Raw genomic sequence first — 22,540 nt, 5'->3', positions numbered from 1 at the left:
AATCAAACCCAACACTGAATAAGCCACAATTCAAAAGCACTCCAAAGAAAATTCAGACGCTATTATTTTATTTTGGGCAGCTTTACTTCCTCTCATCAGTCAGTGGGGCCCTATGCTCCTGCCAGGAAACATGCCAGCCATCTGGCAGTTTTTATTTTTACAGTGATCCAACAACTACAAAGCATGCCAGGCTATTTGTACCATCTGCCACATAAACGTCATTTCAGCAAAAGGATGGTGGACACCTGGGGACCCAGAGTTCAAAAATCCTTTTAAAGGGGAAGTCATTGTCTCCCACAGCAGGATAGAGTTTGAGGTTTGGGTCCCCCTCCCCCAAGTGATCAATGCAGGACACAACTGCAATATTTATGGCTCCTAGACCATTCTCTTAAATTGTTTTTTTTTCCCTATTTTTTCCTCTTTCTGTCTTTTCCAGCTGTGAGGATATAAAAATGAGTACTATAAAGTTCACATGTGGATGGACATTTCCAGCAAAGTAATAGTGTCGTACAATCTGTGATAGAAATTGTTCAGGTTTTTAAACACATTTTCTGCATTTCTAAAGCTAGAAATTACTTTGTTTTTCATCCCTTTTGTAGCTCTTGTTCCATAATTCAGAAGGGAGGATAAATCAATACAGGTCAAGCTGCCCACCAATGGGCTTGAATCTAAAGGGGAAAATATTTTAAAACTTCTGATCTTGCAGCTGGAGCTACAGAGACAACTCATAGCATCTTTAGGGAGCCAATGATTTTGAAAAGGCTTGAGGATTTGGCTGTGGGGTTCTATTTACAAAAGGAAAGACACCCCGAATTTCTTCTTTGGGGCAATACCTGTGTTTTTATTTTATTTTTCACTGTTATAGCTGAGTTTGACAGCAAGTTTTGACAACATATGGCTGACTGAGAACAAAGTGCATCTATTCGTGTTTATAAAGGCTGTTTTGAAAATGTCCTAATATTGTCAAATGCTTTAAAAATATGGGGCATAGGTGTGTAATTTATAAGTTTGGAGAATTGTTTTCCTAAATCTAATATTGCAGTTATTAATCAAACATTGCACTCAGGGGGCATTAAAATAGCAGTCTGAAATGATAACCTTTTTTCTTAAATTTTTCAGCCAGCTGAGGTTCAGATTATATACTCTAATAGGACAATGAAAAGGAAATAATGTGGCATTCTCCGATTTCTGCTGTTTTGTAATTTTAATATAATTACTGTTCTCAGCATGCTTTTCATTGCTGGGAACATAAAAAGAATAATGCCTTAGTCCAGGAATTTTTCTTTTGTGTTGCATATTTAAAAATTGGATAGGCATTGTAATATTTTTGGTCCTTGTTTATTACCATTGACAGTTTATTTAACTGAAGAGATCTCTGCAGACAGTTTAGACAGCCCTTACCCATCAGATGAACAAAGATAAATCAGCCTGTGTGTTTATTCTAGCATTGCTTTGTAAACTTTCTTTGCTCTTTCTCACTCTCTCCACTTCCCCCTCCATTTTATCACAGTGAATGTTGCCCCCACGGAGGAACACCTCTCACTGATGTGTTCACAGTATGATTGTGCATCATATTTCTTTTGTTCTTACTTTGCTCATGCTCATCTTTCCTGAAAATTGAGCACTGGTCTTGATTTTTAACTCAGAGCCATTGTTCATTCTTTTGCTATTCCATTCCTATGCCAATGCAGCTCTGTTGATTTTGATGGAAGGAAATAGAAGACTGTGGTTCTGTCCTTAATCCCTTAGAATTACATGGAAAAAGTTGAACTAATGCTGCAGGATACTAAACCTCTCAAATTCCTTAGAGAATTGTTTGGCATTTACTGAATTTCACTCAGCAGAGGAGAAGAGAAAATGACTTTTTATTTTGAAAAAGCACAAATATTTAGGAGTGCTATAACAGTCAAAAGAGCTCTTTTGTTTGAGGAGCATGAAACAGGACTCTATTTTAATCAGAATACTTAACAAAATAACATAGACTTCCTTTCTATGGTGAAAATGAAAGCACAGAGCCACTTGGCAGCTAGGTCTTCTTGCTGACTAAAGGATTTCCCCATGCAGTATAAAAATGTTATGATACTGCACCTTTATCGATTACTGTTCTCTGTTGAATATCTTTTAGTCATTCTGTGCTCTTGAGTTCAGTCTGTCTCCTGTATTGGCCTTTTTATGCCCTTTCTCCCCAAAACGTGGTGTAGGGGAAATTCAGGACTGGGCACCTGGAGACTCTTGGCCGTGGTGCAAGCCACAGCTAGTTGCAGTCCTGAATCGAAATGGGTGTTTCTGAATCAAAGCCCAAGCCTGGATAAGGGAGGTAGACATACTAATTTTCACTGAATTTTACTGGGAGCTGGGTATTTAGTTATCCTCAACTGCTCTGAAAAATCTCAGAGTCTGGCAAGAGACTGTTGTTTCTCTGCCTGCAAGAGCCTGCTGGACCCACGCTCTTAGCCCTCTCTGATGGACTTCAGTTTGGCTGTTAATTGGAGAACAGGACGAGTCAGAACAGAGAGTAGAGAACAGATGTACAAGTCTTAGGCGTATGGGCAAAAGGAGCTGCTTCAGTTTCACAGAGGATAATCTGCTGTAAATATAGCATTTAACATTTCTTGAGAAACACTGCGAGTCTTAGGCCTGAAATGAAGGCAGAAAAAAACACACTGCTTTGTGTTACACAAACAGAGATATGAGGAAGAACTTGCACAAATATCTGCTTTTCTGCTTCCCAAACTTTATTATAATTTGGTACCACTTCACAACTTGAGTCCTTCCTCCCTGCCATGCTTCCTTCAGGCTTCATTTGAACTAAAAACTTGCTGTGTGTGATTTGTAATGAGCGGATTACCTACTGTTTGATGACATCTTGCCCAGAACTTCTTTAAAAGATGACATGGGCTTTTAAAAATACTAATTAATACCTTGGCAGAGATATTTGGAAAATTCTAAGTTTTTCATGTCACAGTGAAAAATTTTAAATAAGCAGCCACCAGGCTGGGCTGGCTGTAGGAAAACGTTCCTTTAATCCTGAAAAGCCCCCTTCGTAGCACTTTATCGCTGATCACTAGGAGTTGTGCAGTTAATAGAGAATGGGAATTCAAAAGCAGTTCTGCTGGAAATGGCTGATAAAGATGATTGCGCTGCAAAGTGTGACTCTCTGAGGCTTTTTTTCCCCTCTAAACTTGTGGTATCTGATACATTGCGGCTCGATAAAAGACGTCTCTGATTCAAGATAGACTTTTCTTTCTGTGAGTAGCGATTGTGCAGTGCCATTAGGCATGGTCCCACCAAAATGGTTCTTGTGGTCTCAGTGAGTAGACTGAACGAAACGCAGATGTTAATTTGAAAAAAACATAATGTTATGGACCTAACAAAGTGCTTGGCAAGCTGAAGGAAAACAGAGATTTGTATTGTTATTATTATTTAATATATAAATAAAGGCCTCACTGGACTGAAATTGAATTTCAGCATCCTTTCTGGAGGCAATTAAAACCATTAGCTTCATCAGCCAAGGCCAGCGTTTTAATGTCTCTGAAACACTCAGGCTGCCAAAGCTAATTACTCATTCTTTTCTTAATTGGATTCAGATTGCATTTTAAAGGTGCAGCTTCAATAGGGTTGGCTGAGCCTTAATTTTTCACCCCTACCTCTCCTCCCTTCCTTCCCCCCAAGAAATGTCTCATAAGATATTGTTTCAAGCCTTTGCAGAAGGGTTTGAGAGTGGATTTCAGCCCAGGCCAGCAGCTGATCATCTCATGGCAGACCTCAGTCGGTTCGATAAACAGGGTAAAAAACATACGTCATTGTAAGTGACTCCATGGTAGGAATGTTTCTTTGAGATGGAAAGCTGACCAAAAGGGACACTAAAATAGAACTTGCTCTTATGTTTGATCTTAGGGCAAAATACAGTTGTCATGTCTTACGTTTCCACCAGTAAACAAGTAACTTTGGTTTCATAAAATGTATATACTATATGAGCACATGCAAAAATATCATATTCTGTGTTCTACCGGTAAGTAACACTGAAGTACAAATGATAGGTATGATATAGTCCTTAGATTGCAGGGCTCATTTTTTAAGGCTGTAAAACTTTTTTTTGGTTCAAGAACTTGTCTTTTTTTGGAAGAAGATGAATTGTTTTTCAGAAAGGAAATTTCAAAAGTAGTTTAGACAATGAAATTACTGCTTTTGGTGTCTAAATTGTGAAGTTGTAATTTGGTATATAGACAAAACTTTTCAGGATCAGCTATGACAAACCTTATTTTAAGTATTTGAACTGAGGCCTTTGTCTGACGTGTTGCCTCTAAAGGCAGGCACAGAGGGATATTTTAGAAAATTTTAGATTAGTACTTCCCCAAAATGTCCCTTCCTCTGGAGAAAGCCAAAAGTACTCCCTTTGCAAAGCAGAAAAAGTGCAGTCAACTGCCTGAGAGATGAATAATGAGAAAAAGGGACAGGAGTGCAAATTTCACACAAAAGAAGGGGACACGTGGAAGGGGACACTGAGCAGAGAGAGCCCTGTGTTGCCCAGACAGATGCTCTGATCTGACCAGTTGCTGTTTTGTGTTTCTGTAGCCCATTTAGCTTTTTGATGGGTTGTTGTACTGCATTGTATATACAGTTGCTCGTTAATGTTACGTAAATAAGTAGGTTTACTGTTCTAGATACAGATCAAACAATTTTTCATGTATAGCCTATTGAACAAGTCTTTCAGCTTCAACTGACCTTTTCCAGATACTCCAGAGATGAAAAGTACCATCCCATTATAATATTTTCATCTTCCTGTGCAGTTATTTTTAAACAGAGGCGTTAGATGTCACTCATTTTCTTGTTATTAAAAACATCATAAAGGAAAAATATATATTTGGAGTCTGAACTGGTATCTTTCCAGGATCATTTCTCAGGCCATCCGGTTCCCTGTGAGTTTCCAAAATAAAAATGTTGAGCAATGTACTAACTTCTTTTATGAGTGAGAACAAGGGTAAGACGAATAGACTGTAACGTTGCAGATGGGTGTAACTACTGAAACCATCAGATCTTTGTCCGTGCTATTAGCAACACTTGTAAGGTAAAGGGTGTTACAGCCTAAACTAAAAAGATGGGAGTTTTATATGGAATATGAATTTTTGATTTGACTGTTTGTCAAAGCTGAAACTAAGAAACATCTGTCTTTTAGTGTTCATGATTACTAACACTCATGACTGCATGAGCTCGTTTCCTAGCTTTTCAGCTTGCTGCAGAGTAAGAGAATGACCTTATAAACTCAAAGAAGCAAAAACTTTTAGAAGAAAAGAATAATTTAATGTAAACTGGGGTAAGTTGAGAATCAGGCTCATGGGACTACTTCACAGATTGCTCAACGTTTTATGTGGTACTTTTTAATGCTATTTTCTTTAGTAATAGCATTACAGCCTGATTAGCATTTTTGTGCTGACTACAAGATCATCCCAAATTACTGTCTTAGATTCCACATCATGCACAAAGTCTGAAAATTTTCGAAAAGACAAGCTGAGGTAAGGTGAAATCAGCTCGTATCAGAGCATTGGAATTTATAGGGAATTGTTTCTTAATTGATGATCCACAATGCTTTGACAATCCAGGTATTTCTAAAAAAACTGTGTGCTTGTTATCCGTTACAATGTGAACACAGACACACAACATCCAGCTGTGCTCTAACAGCTGGGTTGTGAGAAGTTAGCAGAGACCTGATATTTTAAATACAGTTTCTCTTCTCTCCTGCACCATATACCTGTATATAGAAATGAGGCTCCGCACCCTGGAAGTCATTCCAGGCCTCCTTTCCATGCTGTATCCTACCCCCTGCAATTCATATCACCCACAGAAAGGAGCTGGTTTCACCGACTGGAGCCGCTGTGAACTGGGGACCGCTCTCTTGCACCCCTCCAACCCGACAGTTCAGTTTGAAAACAGCTATTGCAGGCACCACCTTTTCCTTAATAAACAAAAAATGGTTCAAAACTACCTACAGGCTTTCTGTCCCTCACACTAGGCAAGATGAGAATGTGAACTACGGCAATGTTGCTTTTGAAATAGCTGTTAGCAGACTGATGTGGGTATTGATTTAAGAGTGTCATTCTTAAATTATCATCAGATTTTGGTTGCGTTTACCAGAGCAAGAGCAATTTCCAGTTCATAGATGTGGGGACTTACGTAGGTTATTTTAGGTTTGAATATTCTGTTGTTAAGAGGTTTTTTTTTTTCCTTTTTTGTTTCTAAGTAATACAGGCTCCACTTGGGAGAACTTGATTCATGTCTTGTCTTGCCCTGCAAAGGTTTCTGGAGGAAGACTGAGCTAAAACCCAGAGAAAGACTTTCTTAGAGGCATGTTAGTTATGATAGAAATTAGTTAGAAAAATACATTTGTGTGATCATTATCTTGGATGTATTATGGAAAAAAAGAAAGGCTTTGATTTTTGCGCATTTCCACTAGATGGATCCCCTGTATCTTCTGTACTTGTATGTAATAGTAAGACATTACCTTTCCTTTGCAGATCTTATCCGCCTTTGCCAATGCAAACACTGATAGACCACTGTAAATCTAAATGAGCACTGAGCAGCTTTGACCTCTGTAGGGAACATTTTCTGGCTGCAGGTGTTGGGAGTGAAAGGAGTGAAAGCAAGCCTTGAACTACTGAGAAATACTGATTTCAGAGTGATTTGAAGCTGGAAATGCTTCCTCTACTCCCCTCCTGCCTCTGTAGAACTGCAAGCCACCTGTAGCAAGAGAAAGGGATGTATATTGGAGCAATCAGGAAATAAGGTCCATGCATTTTGGACATGAATATCCCTGATGAGGAAATCACTTCTAAACTGCTCAATTTACCACAGAAGTTATTCCTATTTCAGGAATAGTCTGTGAAGAATGGCTATACATGGCTTCTCTGGGGGATGAGGGATGATAGGAGTTCTTTTGTAGAAATTATATGGACCTTTTAAGCTGGTCCAGCACACAGAACCCTTTTGTTTCTGTAATTGATGCTATCCAAGTCAGGGAAAAGAAATGTGTCTTTGGCTGAAAGAGAGATGCTAAAGAGCTGCATCATATTTCCTAGGAACTGTAACACCATAGCAACAGTTGTCTTTCAATGCTGCTGCTGCATCGCTTAATAGTTCTCAGAATGCTGAGCGAGCCACAATCTATTCTGCTGTAAAACTTGCTGCACGTGAGCTGATACTTTTGGCAGATAATGACAAGAAAATTGTACATATACAACACATAGGTTTTGTCTGTATTTTATTTTTTTTTTTTGCTCATAGCCACATGGCATGTTATTTCTCTGCTTTAAAAGGAATTTTAATGGAAAGATGGAAAGTTTATTGGTAGAAATGGTTGGGTTTGATAATCTCTGATGAAATACTTTGTTTGGGGGGGAATTTTTATTGTGTATGGGGAAAATAATAGAAAATCCCAAACTGTGAGAAAGGATTATTTTTTATTAGGTAGAGTCACTGTAAAGAAAGTGGAAAATATATTGGTCCTTTCAGTATTTCTCAGAATAAATAAATATTTTGAATGAGTTTTCAGCTAGGAATTTAATTTATAGTGAATAGATGCTGAAATAAAAACATAGTATTTCAAGCATCAAAATTAAAACTTTTTGATTGAGCACTTTTCTTTTTTTTTTGTCAAATGTTCAGTTTATGAAAATGTCAACTCTATCCAAATTCAAGTCAGGAAAAATGTTTGAAAATTCTTCTGAGATGAGAAAACTTTTTCCTGCCCTGCTCTGTTCTACTTATTATATATTAATGCTGCCTGGCTCCTTTTATTGGGTGTGGCTTTTTTGTCATTCTTTTATGAGAACTTGTATGGAAAATTAAAGCACACTTTCTGATTAATTTAGGATGAATGGTCAAAACACACTGTCCCTCCCCCATTAAATCTATCCAGGTTTTAACGTAGATCCTAGTGGCAGGCACTATGGAGTTACAGATTAAATGTTCATGAAAATTGAATTACTTCTACAAAAGGTGCCTGTAGATAAAAACAGAGGCTGAGAGGAGAGGCTTACACTCTGACTGCTCATGCTGGGTCTTTTCTGTGGTTTTCCATTTTGTAGATGTCAGTCCAGCTCCTTCAACAGGCACTGAAAACATGATACATTAGACAAAACAAGTGGGCTATAAATGGCCCGTGATTTATGGGTTATCTTGGTTTGTCAGTTCTCACTGCTGTGAAGCACTTCTGGTATTTGCACAACGATGTAAATTATTGCAGCGTGAGAGCATTAGCGAAGTGCCCTGCGAGCTGTGGAAGATCCCATTGCTACACTGTGCAGCCCAATAAACTGCTCTAATCTCAGGCTTGATGATATCGCAGCAGCAGAGAAACTAACTTATTCTGAGGAAAATACTGATTTATGAAATGAAAGAGGGAACCAAAATGCCATGGGCATGTGGATGCCCTGGCTGTGCGACCGAGTTTGGAGATGGCTCTTCAGTTCCTGTGTTAGAAACAGCAGCGAATGATTGTGAACATCAGCTTATATGTGGACGGATGGAGGAGGAAACGCTATGTGCAGGGGGGCTGACCTGTGGTTCTGTAGTGTAATAAATCAATTAATAGTTTTTATTTCTTTTCTTTGTGTACAGCTAACAAGAGAACACCAGGTGGCCCTCTCCTCCATCACTTACGTTGGCTGCGCTCTGTCCATCTTCTGCTTGACGATCACGCTGGTCACATTTGCTATATTGTCGTGAGTAATTTTAACTTAATACCTGCTGAGCAAGTATCGTGCAGAAAGCCAGGCAGTGCATTTCAGGCCACTGGTTAGGATCCCTTCAGGTGCTCAGAATAAAACAAAGGCTATTAATTCTCCGATCTTCCTTAATTAGATTCTGCACATGTATTTGTAACAGTTGGTTGGTTATTTCTAAATTATTTTCATTTCCTGAAATGGGGTGGTCTTTATATAGCAAGCTATTTTCATCCTATGAGGGATTTTTGGATTTTTTTTAAACTCTCCGTGTGTTGCTATAGTTCAGGAATCTTGCAAGGAGGCTATAGGAGGGGTTGGTCTGGAGCTCAAAGCAAGTACAATATGAGCAAGAACTGCAGGGTCAGCCCCTCTTCCCCCCCTCCCCATACATCTTTGGATTGCTTGGAGCGTACAATCAGTACTTCTTTCTGTTTTTCAACTCTCTTGTCTGTAAGGCAGTGTGTTTACAAAGGTGTGCCCAGAAAGGGAGGCTCGCTCAACATTAGCTGCCTCACTTTTGTTTCATACAGCTTGTACACAATTACATCACATAACCCACATTTATTTTCACGTATCTTGCTGTTCTCTGTTAGCCTAGTTTTCTAATGTGTTGCTTTAGTAGGATGAAGGACACTATAGGCAGTGTGAAATTCACTCCATGGCTTATGTTTAAATCCTCTGGACCTCTGCAGCCTCCTGCTGTAATCCGGCAGCCCCTTTGAGGGCTCTCTGCACTGGGAAGGTTTCTGCCACAGGGCACTTCGGGTCTTTATGCATTTTTATATTCCAGTAGTGACAACTGAGTTTGAGGCCCAACTAGGCTTGATACAAACATTTCTGAAAAAGCTTTCATAGAGGTTTCTGTCTAAATAAAAAATAGAAAACCTGAGCAAATTGGGAGCACAGCAAGGAATGGGATTCTTGTCTCCTTTCACACACTAAACCATGTTCTTCCTACTCAAGAGTTCAATTTTTTATTTCTGTGCCTAAGCATGTCTTTTGGACATCCTGTTAAGAGGCCAGTTTCTAGGAAGAAGGACTTGCTGAAACCCAGTAAACTGTTTGCAATGTTTATTTGTTCCAAACCCCATATTATTTCCAAGTCTCAAGATCTGTGTTGGTCATACTTGGATTAAGTGCGTAATGTGTGGCAAAATCCACTCCTAAGTAAGTCCAACGTCTGCCTATCTGACATTGCGCTGTAGGCTAAGGGGAATGGTCTGTTCCATTTTTGTCTGAGTGCAAAACTGGATGTTATAGTGTTTAGAAAGGAAAAAGGAACAAAAGGAGATGGTATTGCTGCATCGAGGCTGAAAACTCCTCAAGAAACTGCAGGCAAACAGAAGACTTTGGAAAGAGAGCTTGGATCCAGCTGACTGTCACAGGCTTGAGCACCCCACCTACATACAGGATCATTCAAACTGCCAATTAAAAATAATTTGATTAGGTTTTCACTGGAGAGCAGGGCCTCATTAAACAGCTGAAGTGAAATTTTGCAATGTAGTGTTAGATGACCATGAGGTAAGTGGAGAGGAATCTGGCAAGTTCTTTGCTACTCCGCGTACTGGCAATGACGGCCGCTTCCCAGGAGGGCAGTCCTGATTGCCTTCTGGGTAACGATGTTCCAGTTTGCGACTGCGTGAAGTTCCTTATTAGAAAGCCATTGGCACCAGGAAGTGCAACCTGTCTCTTTGAATTACTTTTAGGACATCGATACTTCTTGTCGTCTCCCTCTTCACTCCCTTCTAATGGAGCACTGGCTAAAGTGGAAGCACTGGCCCCAGCTGGAAGAGCAGGGCTGACAGCAAGCAATCGTCTGCATTGTCCACTCTGTGTCACTTGGCTTTAGGGGGCACACACGATGTGTCACCAGCGGTTGCAAAAGTCATCACCATCCAGCGTGATACAAAAAAAAGCTGGGAGTGCGTACTGTTGTGTGGAGGAAGCACTGCCATTCTCATACCAAATGGTCCAGGTCTCCCGAAATGATTAACGCTGCCGGTAGGGGCTGGCAGGCAGTATGGGTTGAAATAGAAAACCTGTTATCACTAGTACTGTTCTTTTTTTAGAGAGAAGAATAAAATTATGCAAAAGGCCTGAAATGTTCAGATAAATGTTTTTGTTTGTTTTCTACTTCCTATTTCTGGATGAGGACAGAAACACAAGGTCAGAAGACTTCCAGGAAAGCATGTTCTTGTCAGATTTCCAGCCGGTTTTTGCAAAGCCAAGAAAGATAGGTTCAAATGATGTTGTAATCAAGGTCAGGTCTCTGTCAAGATAGGCACTGCCCATCCGTATAAGTAGCTATAGTTCCTGTGCTCAAAAGCTGGTCATAGTAAAGTCAAAGTTGTAACCACAGTCTTTTCACATTCACTTATTTCTAATACAGGCAAATACCAATAAAATAAAACCAGAAATTCTATGGCATGGTGTGGGCTAGATGGTGCAAGGTGCAGTGCGCTTTCTGTGAGGTGCAGATCTGACTTCCTTGACAGCTCAGCACCATTCAGGATCAAGCCCTTTGTTAATACTTTATCACAAGTCATTAGCAGAGCTAGTTAATGTGCAAATCGGTCTTTCTGCTGCCTTCAGGACAGCAGCAGAATACGCAAGAAACCAGTTAGGTCCAACTCCATCCTGGAAGGAGTGTTCAAAAGACATCATGATAACCCTACCAAAACAAGTGACCAAAAGCCAATCAAAACGCTTGCTGATAAATCATAAATAGGTTCGTGCTTCTTGGAATACTGTTTTATTCCTGTGTCTTTCTATCTTCTGCCAGGTCTGTCAGCACCATCCGCAACCAGCGCTATCACATCCATGCCAATCTGTCCTTTGCTGTCTTGGTGGCTCAGATCCTGCTTCTCACCAGCTTTCAGTTCAGCCCTGGAACGGTAAGAAAGAAATGCTAGAAAGACTGATTGTGTTTTCTGCGAGGCACCTCCATGGAATGAATGCCACGTGCCACATGCAAGAAAGTGTCTTGCATATGAGATCTCCTATTTTTAACCTGCCTTAGCCAAAAATGACATCCTGTAACACTAGATAAAGCCTTCTGTGCATCCAAATGGTGTTATCATAGTAACCGGCCATGTCTGGATGTTTGCAAAACTGAAAGAGATATGCACCCATCAAATGGAAAAATCACCATAGTAACGGAGTACCTTTCAGTTGTGCGTTCAAATGGCACGGCTGACTTCTGCCTGACGTGGCTTATGCTTTCTCTCATCCATTCTCTGTATTGAAAACTGTAGGAATTCTGTATTGGAGAAAATTGTATGAATTTTGTATTTAGGTCAGGTATTTGTATTTCTGTTAGGGTTTTGGGTTAGTTTTTTGCTTTGGTGGTGGGTTTTTTTTTTTTGGCTTTTTTTTTTTAATTGTGTAGTCTCTGCTATGGTACAGTTTGCCTTTTTTTTTTCCACATTAAAAAGTCATCTTATTCTTGTTGGAAGGTAATGAGCTTCCTGACGGAGCTGTGGCAATTTCTTGTGCTTTCTTGGAGAGCAAAACAGAAGGTCTTTGGTTTTGCTCATAAAGTTTTATTTGTGTGGTAGAATACGCTGTTTTTTCTGAACAGCAGATTTATTGATTATGATCTCTACTCTGGAAATTTAGATGATTTTTAAGTATCATTCATGTTTATTTGACCTGAGTAATAATCAATAAGAAAGGTATAGCAACTATTGCTTAATTAGCCAGAGGTGGCAGAAAGCATTACCTCTAAGTATTGCTGTGTAAGAGTTTAATCCGAGATTCTCAGTATCGTAAAAAGTGTATATACTTCTCTGGGCATCTAAGGCAACCACTTAAGCAAATGACAAACACCTTCATATTGCTTGTGTGGTACTTAAGCCCTACGCATGTGTAGGCTTTTTCTGCCTGATCACATAGATGGGAACTTGAAATTACAGATTGATTTTATGGCTCTGCTACTACAGGTGGGAATTCCTTATGCAGAGTACTAGGATCTAAACCATTAAAACTGGCATCTAAAACAGCTGGGTTAGATTAAGACAAATATACCAAGTTAACAGTGTTACATACCAGTAAAACCAATTTGTTTCCACTGTTGTGTTTAAAAAATGCTATTTAAAGTAACATAAGGTCTGTTGATGGAAAGTCCCACCTACAAAAAGCAGAAAGAAAACCTGATTTAAAAATAATCTTCCAGCGTGCTCTGTTTTTGTAATGGTCAAAACTTGGCTACTTTGGTGACCAGCTGTTTCTCCATATTACTTTTGACAAGCAGCGAGCAGTTTCTATTAATCTTTTATTCTTTTTATTCTCAAGTACAGTAAACACAAGGTTTGCGCTCTCTTCATTTTGCCAATACAACAGCTACTTAAATTTGTGTTCAGCTCAAATGGGATCCCTTGAACATCTGTTAAGTTTATAAATAACAATAATGTCTGGTTTTACATAGGCTATTATTACCTGAGGATCTAAAAGCACTTTGTAAAACGAAGTTCGTACTCTTTTGCTGTTTAACATTCAAGTAGGTCCTGAATGAATAAGATAATGTGCAAGGGAGAAAATGGTAGGGAATGGTTTAGAAGGAAAATGAAATGGAGACAGTGGAGAGCAGCAAAAGGTATAACCTGAAACTAAAGACAGTGGAAACCAGGCATTAAAATAATCCTCTCTGAGTAAGTATAGAGCTAAAACTCTGCTGAAAGGACATAGGCTTGAGGGCAATAAAACATTCACTCAGCATAACAGGGTGTCTTATTCTCACAGTTTTTCCTTTTTCATCCATTCCAGATTTTCAGACAATACAACTGAGTCACTTCAGATAATGTGTAAAAGCCTCTTTACACTTTATCAAGGCCAGCATCACCTCCAAGTTTTTAAAATACTATGCAATACTAGTTGCTTTTCCTGTTTTTAGTTGGATGTAGCTAGTGCCCATGTTCTCAGGAGACCTGCCCCAGTGTCCACCTACATTTATAATGTGCCCTGTCCACACACAGACATCTTGCTTGTTTAGTTAAGCAGATGTAGCTAAGCTTGCGAAATGCTCACATAGATTTAAGTTGCAGTTTAATAGGTGCATATTTTCATTTCTCTCAAACTTACTCAAAACTTACTTTAGTCAAATTGAAACAGTAGCACACAGAAAGCAAGACCTGTTTTATGCCACAGGCTTTCCGAAGCGAAACACTTCACAGAATCCATGGATATCTCAGCTCTATCTCCTCTGTAACAGCAGTAATTGTAGGGCACAATACCGTAAAGATCTTAAAATTGAAAAGCATGATATATCTGCTATGCTTTTATTTATATTGTTTTAACCTCTTGAGGTGCTGAGATTCATCCTTTTATTAGTCTTGGGTCCTTACCTTCTGCATGCTCTGTTCTCACTAGCTTTGACATCAGTTTTAATACCTTTAATTGCTGCTTTAATTGGACTGCTAAATGGTAGTTTACAAAAAGAGGGAGGCAATATTTACACTAGACGGTGTAAATTTCTTAATCTTCTGCTTCTGCCAAAGACGGGTGTATCTAGTGCTAAACAGTTTATAAGTGCCCTTGCTTGAAAGGACAAGTGCCAGTTTGCTTGAGGAAATACAGTGCAGTAGGGAATGGCATCACAGAAACAGGCCACGAGCTGGCATCACTGTCTTGTGTGATTGCCTTTAGAGTCTCCATCCTTTTCCCATCTCCATCTCTAGGGATATTTAGTTTTTGATTCCAGATGTAGTGTACAGTATTCCCCTGGTAATTCCAGATGTATTATTTAATCATTTACAATTTATACTGCAGCAATTTTCCTTTTGTAGAGTAGGAGTAATTTTTAACCACGAAACTCTACTTCCACGAATACGACTTTGACCTTTCTGATACATCCAAGAACTTTTTTTTTTTTTTTTTTTTTTTAAAAAGCTGGTCCTTAATACCTAACGTCAGTAGTCCTAAAACAGTAGTCCTAAATGATCACATTTAGGATGGCACATTCCAGGAAGGCAATTATTCCTGAAACCAGGATATCTTTCTTCTAGAGAAAGCAAGTATCTTCGCACACAGCATTTTCTTCCTGTACTGCCAAGTCCCTAAGATATCTTTGCTATCGGCATGCCAGTCTAATGACTTCCCTTAGACTTTCAGCAATAGATAGATTTGTTTCTTCAGAAAGGTTTGCTGTCTGTTACTCGCTCTCTGCTATTAGAGAGCAACATTTTTTTTACCAGAATCCCAAACAGCAGCGTGCATTTAAAAATAATTAACCATCTTTAGGCTACTAAAGCCTTCCAAAGACCTGAGCATGTTTGTGGGAGAAAGTGAAGTATTATTCAGACATAGGAAAATGAAAATTGAAGGACAGGGTATTAGGCAGCACTGTGTTTTTCCAGCACAACTGGAAAATTTAATGTGTCTACTATCTATGGTTCTGCACCAGTGTATTGAGCCGTTTCTCACTCAGTACTCCTGCATGGTGTTGCTTAAAACACTTTCAAATACAGAGATGAAATGAGCTACTTTTTTTTTTATGATATACGTATCTGCAGAAATTCAAGACTGTGTATCAAAGCAGCATATAGATTGCAGGAAGGACATTCTCAGAGGGTTATGTATAATGCAGTAAGATTGCCACTTAAATTGAAAACACTATTATAAGTTGAATTTAGAAAAGGTATGCAAATTTACCTACCTGTTTTAAGACTGTCCTCAGTAAACAAATGACTTATTTTCTGAGAGGCCTTTCTGAGAGTCTGCTTTACTTTCTCAACAACTATAACGTGACAGGCTTTGCTGCTGGCTGGACTGACTTTTCTATTTCCACAGACTCACAAGTAGTCAACTGTAAGAGTAACAGTAATGAGATCTATCTTTTTACAGGTATTCTACCAAAAGTAGAGTGCATCATATGATACAGCAAGGGACACCTGCCTGTTTTTAATACATAAAGTCTCAGCTTTTCAATGGCTTTTTCAAGAAGGCAATTCTGTCATTTAAGAGTATCTTCAAAGTAATAATTAAGACACAAGTACAGAATGAGTAACAACTTTCTATGGATTTTACGTAAAAATCTGCAACTTGGTATTATATAAAATTATATACAGACCAGCCTCCTGCTACTTCACTATGTTTTATTCTTCTGCTGGTTTGTGATTCATATTGTTTGGCTACTCAAAAATTGGAAAGCATCCATTTGACAGAACTAGCTTGTAAGTCAGCTTTATGTTGCATTTTTATTTTAGTGGACTAATCTTCTGGTAGAAACCCAAAGGCATTAAAATGGATTTCATAGCCTTATGATAAAATCAACTGGAAAGGTTTTTACAGTTTTTGTCAATAAGCAAATCTGGTTTAGTTATATGTCAATATGTTATATTGCAAAATACTAAAACACTTACAGATCTCACTTACATGAATTAAACCCAAAGTTATTGCTTTTTAATACATGTAGTCACAGTAGATTGCATTAGAATGTCCTTGCACTAGCACAGAACCAGCTGAGTACAAGTGATAAGGTTCGGGAGAGCTTCAATTTTCCTTATGCTATCAAGTCCCGACATTTTAATTTTCATTAGTGTACAAAATCACGAACCATCAACAAAAAGAATAAAATGCCAGCCCAGGGCAGCTAAGCTAATGCAACAGAGGGAACTAATGATTAACATCTGAAGACCACTGTGGCAACAAACTGGTTCCTACTGGTAATGCTTCCTCAGCACACAGACTCACCTGCCTGGACACCTTACTGTGACTTGTCCAGGTGAGGAAAGGAAACCTTGAAGAAAAAGAAAAAAAAAGTCTTCCTATTTACATGGACTGCATGCAAGCAACCCCTCTGAAATTCTGTAGGTGTTACAGAAGGGATGTTACAGCTAGAGCAGAATGACCATCATCAGTATGCTACAAAATGCTAAACGGAGATATAGCTGGGACTTGTTCCAAAAGCATGTTTAAAATGTGCCTTAACTGAAAGCAAACCAAAGAAGGTTATCTTGTGGTAAGATCATTGGCAGTCACATCTGTTCAATTACTGTATGATGAGCGAAACCACTCATGGTGAGACATCCTCGAAAAGCAATTAGTGGGGAAAGGAGAATGTGCTGTGCAAATACGTGAGGAGTGGGGAAGAAGAAAGGATTAGGTTTTCCTGTTTTCATAAGGTAGGCTGATAGGAGACTTAGAGAAAAATGTAGAGATCTCTTTGAGGAGCAACTTAAGGAAAAGCCAGGTCTTAAGCCCAGACTGCATTTCCTGTAGCCTACAGTGGGCCATAGCACTGAGGTGGGTGTAAACAGGACTCAAGAGGATGTTTTTACTTCTTGCTGCATTGCCTTAGGCATGGCATTCCTCTCTTTTGGGGCAGCATTTGTTTCACTTCAAAACATGTTATAGTTTAAATTGAAACAGATAGTCCAGTTTACACCAGGTGGGCTCACTTTCTAGATGGTATTTTGCTGTTGCTTAAACTTTTGTATTAGCTCCTATTTCCAGAATCTTGATAGCACATAGCGAATAAAGGACTATCAAGGAGTGTTTGAATTGTCTGTAAACACCCTACAGAGAAGACTTTCAGTTCTTTGTCTTAATCCCTAGATGTGTTCTTGTCAAATATGACTTCATATACAGCTGGTACATACTTCAAACTAGGAAACTGAGAATTCAAACAGGTGGGTAAACTAGATGCCCACCATAGAGCAATTAAGACTCAAGAGCCAATGATGGCTTGCTATAATTTTTTGAAATGTCTGTATTAGTATTGCTGATGGAGGAGCATATGAGACTTTTACAGAATTTCTAACCAGGACAGACAGACTCTGGAATACAATGTGATTTAATTTGTGTGTTGTCCTATTTTTAATATGAAGAACAGCAAAGTAGGAAAGCCATGTGGCGAAGTGTAACTAAAGAGGAGGTTCAACGTGCCACCGTATTTTAGAATTTCCGTGTTTCGCTCAAGCTTAACTGATCCACTGACTTTCTACCAGTTCTTCGTAGAAAATGAGGCATGAACTATGCTGGTTTTTCTGCCGTGACAGGGAGGAGGGTACAGGACAATGCCTGTACCCCCACTTCTTTGACTCTCCTGTATTTACTACAGGTTCAGCAACAGGATGTCAGCCCTTCAGTTTTGAATTTTTAAATATTTTGTAGACTTTAGTAGGTGTATTGCTTCTACTACTATAAATAAATAATGAGTTTGGATCTCCACATCACATTTGGTAATGTTTTTTTGTTTTTTATTAAAAGGTAAGAGGATTTGTTACTCTGAAGTTATCTGAAAATGCTGTAGAAAAATTAAATTCACTAGTGCTTAGTTCTTAAGACTGTTTTACTCCAGTGATTTAGCATTTAGCTTGTAAATGTGTACAAAAATTTAAAAAAAAATTGGAAAACCAATGTGACTGCATCACGAAGTAGTAATGTATTAATTTTTGTTCTTGATTTAGGTGCCTTGCAAGATCTTGGCCATTCTCCTTCATTTTTTCTTCCTGAGTGCTTTTGCATGGATGCTGGTGGAAGGATTTCATCTTTACAGTATGGTGATCAAAGTATTTGGGTCAGAAGAGAGCAAGCACTTATATTATTACGGAATTGGATGGGGTAAGCATTTAGTAGCTGCTTGCTTTAAGTCTCCTCACTGTAGGCCAAGATTATATTCTGAAGCATATGTAAAATTGTCATCTTATGATCATAGTTTCCCTTACTGAGAGTAGGTCTGTTGGATAAGAAAATGCATAATTTTTCTGACTGTAATCGGACTCTAAAATGTGTAGTCCCTAAACCTAATTCCATTGCATTGAACTCCAGATCCTTAATTACCCAATCAATAGCAGGAGTGTGGGAGGGAGGTCTCACTGCACTGGTATGTTCTTTTTTTGGTTCTGATTCACAATACTGGCTTATTCTATCTGTATTCTGCAATCCAAAAAATTGGCGCAGTAGCACAGGAGTATCACAAGACTTCATTAGTTGATGTTTTATGCCTTGAAATCCTTAGATGAAAAAGGCTGCACAGAACCTCAGTATTATTATTAAGAATAAAAAAGTAGTCCTATGACACAGGAATCTCACAGATAACAACTCATGGCTTTTTGTATGCAGTACCGAAAGCATAATCTGTGTGCCTATTGAGGAATCGAAACTGAATATTTTGTTCCAGACTCTTCACAGCAGATGAAAGCTAGCTTGCTTTCACTGTCCTGGCAGTATAGCAATGATGCTTGACAAACCTCCACATTTAGAAGAAGAAGAAAACTTCATACATTGAGTCAAAAGGAGAGATGTAAAAAGATAGCAAAGGAATATCTATGTAATTACAGATAAATTCAAAATACGTTAAAACACGCATTATCTTTCCTTCCACAAATTCATTTGGAAGCTGAATGAAAACCAATTATACCAATAATACAGACCTACTGCAGTCATAATTGGAATATTTAATACCTATTGGCACCATGCAGATCTGGGTTCACTTATATGTATATTTCAACAGCTGCCTACTTGTCCTTTTTTTAATATGGCATTTTTATTCTGTACATCATTCCTCTTTCATTTTAAAATCTCCTTCTTAACAGTTCTTTCTAAGGGCCATTTGATTCAGTCCTCTGGTGAACATGATACCGGCTAGATTGAGGGGACAAACTGCAGTTTGGTTAGTTAGAAGTTTTTTTTTTGCCCGCATTGTTTCTCTCTGACAGGTTCAAGAGTATCACATACAAGTGTCCTTATCCTGGTTGCTTTAAGATAGTTTTTTTTTTTTTTTTTAAAGGAATGGCCAATTTGCGTGTCAACAAGTATGCACCTTAAAGCTTCAGTTGCTAAAAAGATTTAAAAGCTGTTTTGCTGAGTTTTTAGTAGAGTTGTGTAAAATACTTCCTTTTTTTTTTTCCCAAAACCACTACTCAAAACAGGCTAAGTGGAGTAATTAATCTTTTTCATGCACATAGACCCAAAAGTAAGAGAACCTAGAGAGGCTGAGGGTTGAAGACATTGGAGATTTGTAGATTCTTCTAGATTCAGTGCTAAATGTAGAGAAATGTGCTGATGTTAAGAGAGGTTTCTTGCTGATTTTTTTAATACAAATCCAAGTGGATCAAACCAAAGAGAATGTTCTCATAAGCCCTTGAGAACTCTTTCTCCTTCAGAAATATTATGTTAAAAGCCACAACAGTTAATAAAATAATAAGAACTGGCATTTAATTCACTGGGGTATTTGCTTATAGCAGATGCTTTGATTAACTCAATTTACAATCAATCATTAATTACCTTATGAAAATAAATTAATGATTTATATGTGCCGCAATCCACTTTTACCCTTTTTTTTCTGGCATTTTGTGTAAGGTTTATTTATTGTAAAATGGCAGTGATCTACAAAGTGATTTAGAAGACACAAGAATAAACACAGCGTCTGACTGCAATATGACTAGTACTAAATGTTGCATTTTGCCTCATTTCATTGCAATATGATTGTTACCACTCAATTAGTAGTAATTAGCACAATGACTACATAGCCTATTGGTACATGACCCAATGGGATGTTAAATGTGGTTACTAAAAAGTCTCTTCAGTGGTATTTTGAATAATGCTTTGGATGATAATCCCTCAGGCCCAACAGTAGGTATTTGTCATCAAAATAGATGTACGTAGCAAAATACAGGAGGCACTAGCAGTAGACGTTTCTATATCAGTTCTTCTAGCAATGCTCTTCTTGGCAAGGATTGTGTAAGAAACCTGGTGGCAAGCTCTATTTCTTAAATGTAGCAAAGGTACTTTTGGAGGCAGATAGTGGAAGACATCATCCATATAACAGTCATACATTTCTTTGTGTAAATCTTTCAAAAGCTCTTGTTTGACAAGATTTTAATTTTGGAAAGCACGTTCCAATTATTATTCCTACAATGACTTGGAAAAAAGTATGTTTTCTGAAATTTAGTAAATCTACCGTGTTGCTGGGAAAGTAGTTTGTATTGCTTTATTTTTTCTGTATAGCCCAAAGTATTTACATTTGAATTAAATGTTAAATTTCCTTATTATATCTGACATTACGTCATTGCTGCAAGTGTGTCTAAACATGCCTGAAGTAATTTAACTAGGCAACTGCATTCCAAATTATTTATCTCTTGGTAAGTATCAGGAAAACCTTCATTCAGTCAACAGCATTGCAACTCACTGCCTGGTATGTAACTCTAATGCTCATTCAGTTGGTAATAGATGTTGCTGAATAATGATGTTTTCAGAGAGAAAATCCACATTGCAGAGTTCGCTGCTTAAATGCTTAAAAGGACACCCAGGTTTGTCAGTTTCCAACTTTCTCTTTTGTTAGCATATTGGCACTGAATATGAATAGAAATGTTTAGTCAGAGATCAAGCATCAGTACTGCCTTCAGCAGCAGTGTGTACTCATGTTCAACGGGATAGAGTTTGGGTTGCTCCTTCATGAACTTGATGAAAGTACAAGAGAGAGAAGTTATATATATTCCATAAACTTCCCACATCTAAATAGAAGTCTTGCAAGGCTGGGGAAAGAGGCTAAAAAGGTTTTGTCCTAAAACTATTTTGTTTGGCTCTTAAAATGAGAGTAAGTTTGCACTGAATGCAACTGTCAAAAGGAAGTCGAGCATTCTTGTGCCTTCCTGGAGACCATAATAGATATACATTCTCCAGTATCTAATAAAAATGGCCATTTTTTTACACTTTGGCTTAGCTTATTATTATACTGACCAAAGATGGTTGAAAGAAGTTGAAGACAAGGATGTCTCATCTCATGTTAGTCAAAACAGATAGTTCATTTCTTTGTTCTTTGCTTTTAATTGAAGTGTGAATGCATTTGACTTTTGCAAACTCATAGTTGCTAGAATAATGACAAACCCCAGTCCTCAATTTAAAAACCCAGACCCATCACTCTTATTTAAGCAGAAGAACTGGGCTAGGTACATGTGTAAAAGATTGCGAAGTCTATATTAATGACAAATTGAAACTTGAGGCAATGAGAGGAGATAGGGACTCTACACTGAGTATCACTGATCTCGTAACATCTATTGAAATTTCTGAGAGATTATTACTCCTGTAAAATGAATTCAACAGTAATCGGAGAGACAGGATACCAAATGTGCAGGGTTGATTGAGGTTCCTGTGTATTATCTTTAGTCCCAAGGGTGCTAAAATTACCTCAAAGACTGCAGTTATCAGGAATTCAAAAGAAGAGCAATTTGAGGAAGGTGAAAATATCCTACCTTTAAAACAACCTTGAGATTGATTGGGGGAAAAAAATACTTTGTTGCCTTGGTGATTCAGCATAACACACACAGATTATTGTAGCAAAACTTTTCCCACCCACCCATTTGTAGGACACTGATGATACAGTTTGTGATACTGGAGATTTTGCTGTGGTACCTTGGCCTTAACATGTTTTCCTATTTCAGGCAATTTCCTTTCCTTTAGAGACTGCCTTAGAATGAAGATTTTGTTCTGAGCTGCCAAAAGACCTAAATTTGTTTATTTGCTGTTGCTTGGTGTAGTCCCAGACTTCCGCGTAGATACGGTGTAACACAACAGAAGAAAATCATAGAAAATTAACTTTTACAAAACAAATGGGAGAATATACTTTTCCCCATCAAGTAAAGTAGATCTTTTCAGTATTGGAAGGAAATATACTTTCATTTCTGTCTAATGCTTCATCTTTCTCAATAAATGACATATTTAGCCTTTTGAGAATTAATATCCTAAAATTGCTTTGAATTGTCTGCCACAGAGTTTCTATAGCCTGTATGTGTTTTTGCTATGTATAGAAGACAGAAGCTTTCAACATACAGCATACAGGTTTACAGGCATTTTCCATTTTATTTATCATTAGTGCCTCA

At 38.2% G+C, this 22,540-nt stretch overlaps 1 protein-coding gene across 1 annotated transcript in view; it reads left to right on the top strand.

Moving 5' to 3' along the window:
• The window catches only part of GPR133 (G protein-coupled receptor 133), a 153,953-nt gene that overhangs the window by 92,262 nt on the left and 39,151 nt on the right, over positions 1 to 22,540 (top strand). Inside the window, exons 16-18 of the mRNA XM_009580323.1 lie at positions 8,614 to 8,717; positions 11,503 to 11,614; positions 18,128 to 18,281. Of these exons, the coding sequence (XP_009578618.1) occupies positions 8,614 to 8,717; positions 11,503 to 11,614; positions 18,128 to 18,281 (370 nt within the window). The remainder of the gene's footprint in view (positions 1 to 8,613; positions 8,718 to 11,502; positions 11,615 to 18,127; positions 18,282 to 22,540) is intronic.

Source organism: Fulmarus glacialis, unplaced genomic scaffold (genome assembly GCF_000690835.1).
Source record: "Fulmarus glacialis isolate BGI_N327 unplaced genomic scaffold, ASM69083v1 scaffold29876, whole genome shotgun sequence".
NCBI lineage: Eukaryota > Metazoa > Chordata > Aves > Procellariiformes > Procellariidae > Fulmarus > Fulmarus glacialis.
Note: the sequence above shows the minus strand (reverse complement) of the source record. Positions and strands in the feature narration are given on the sequence as shown.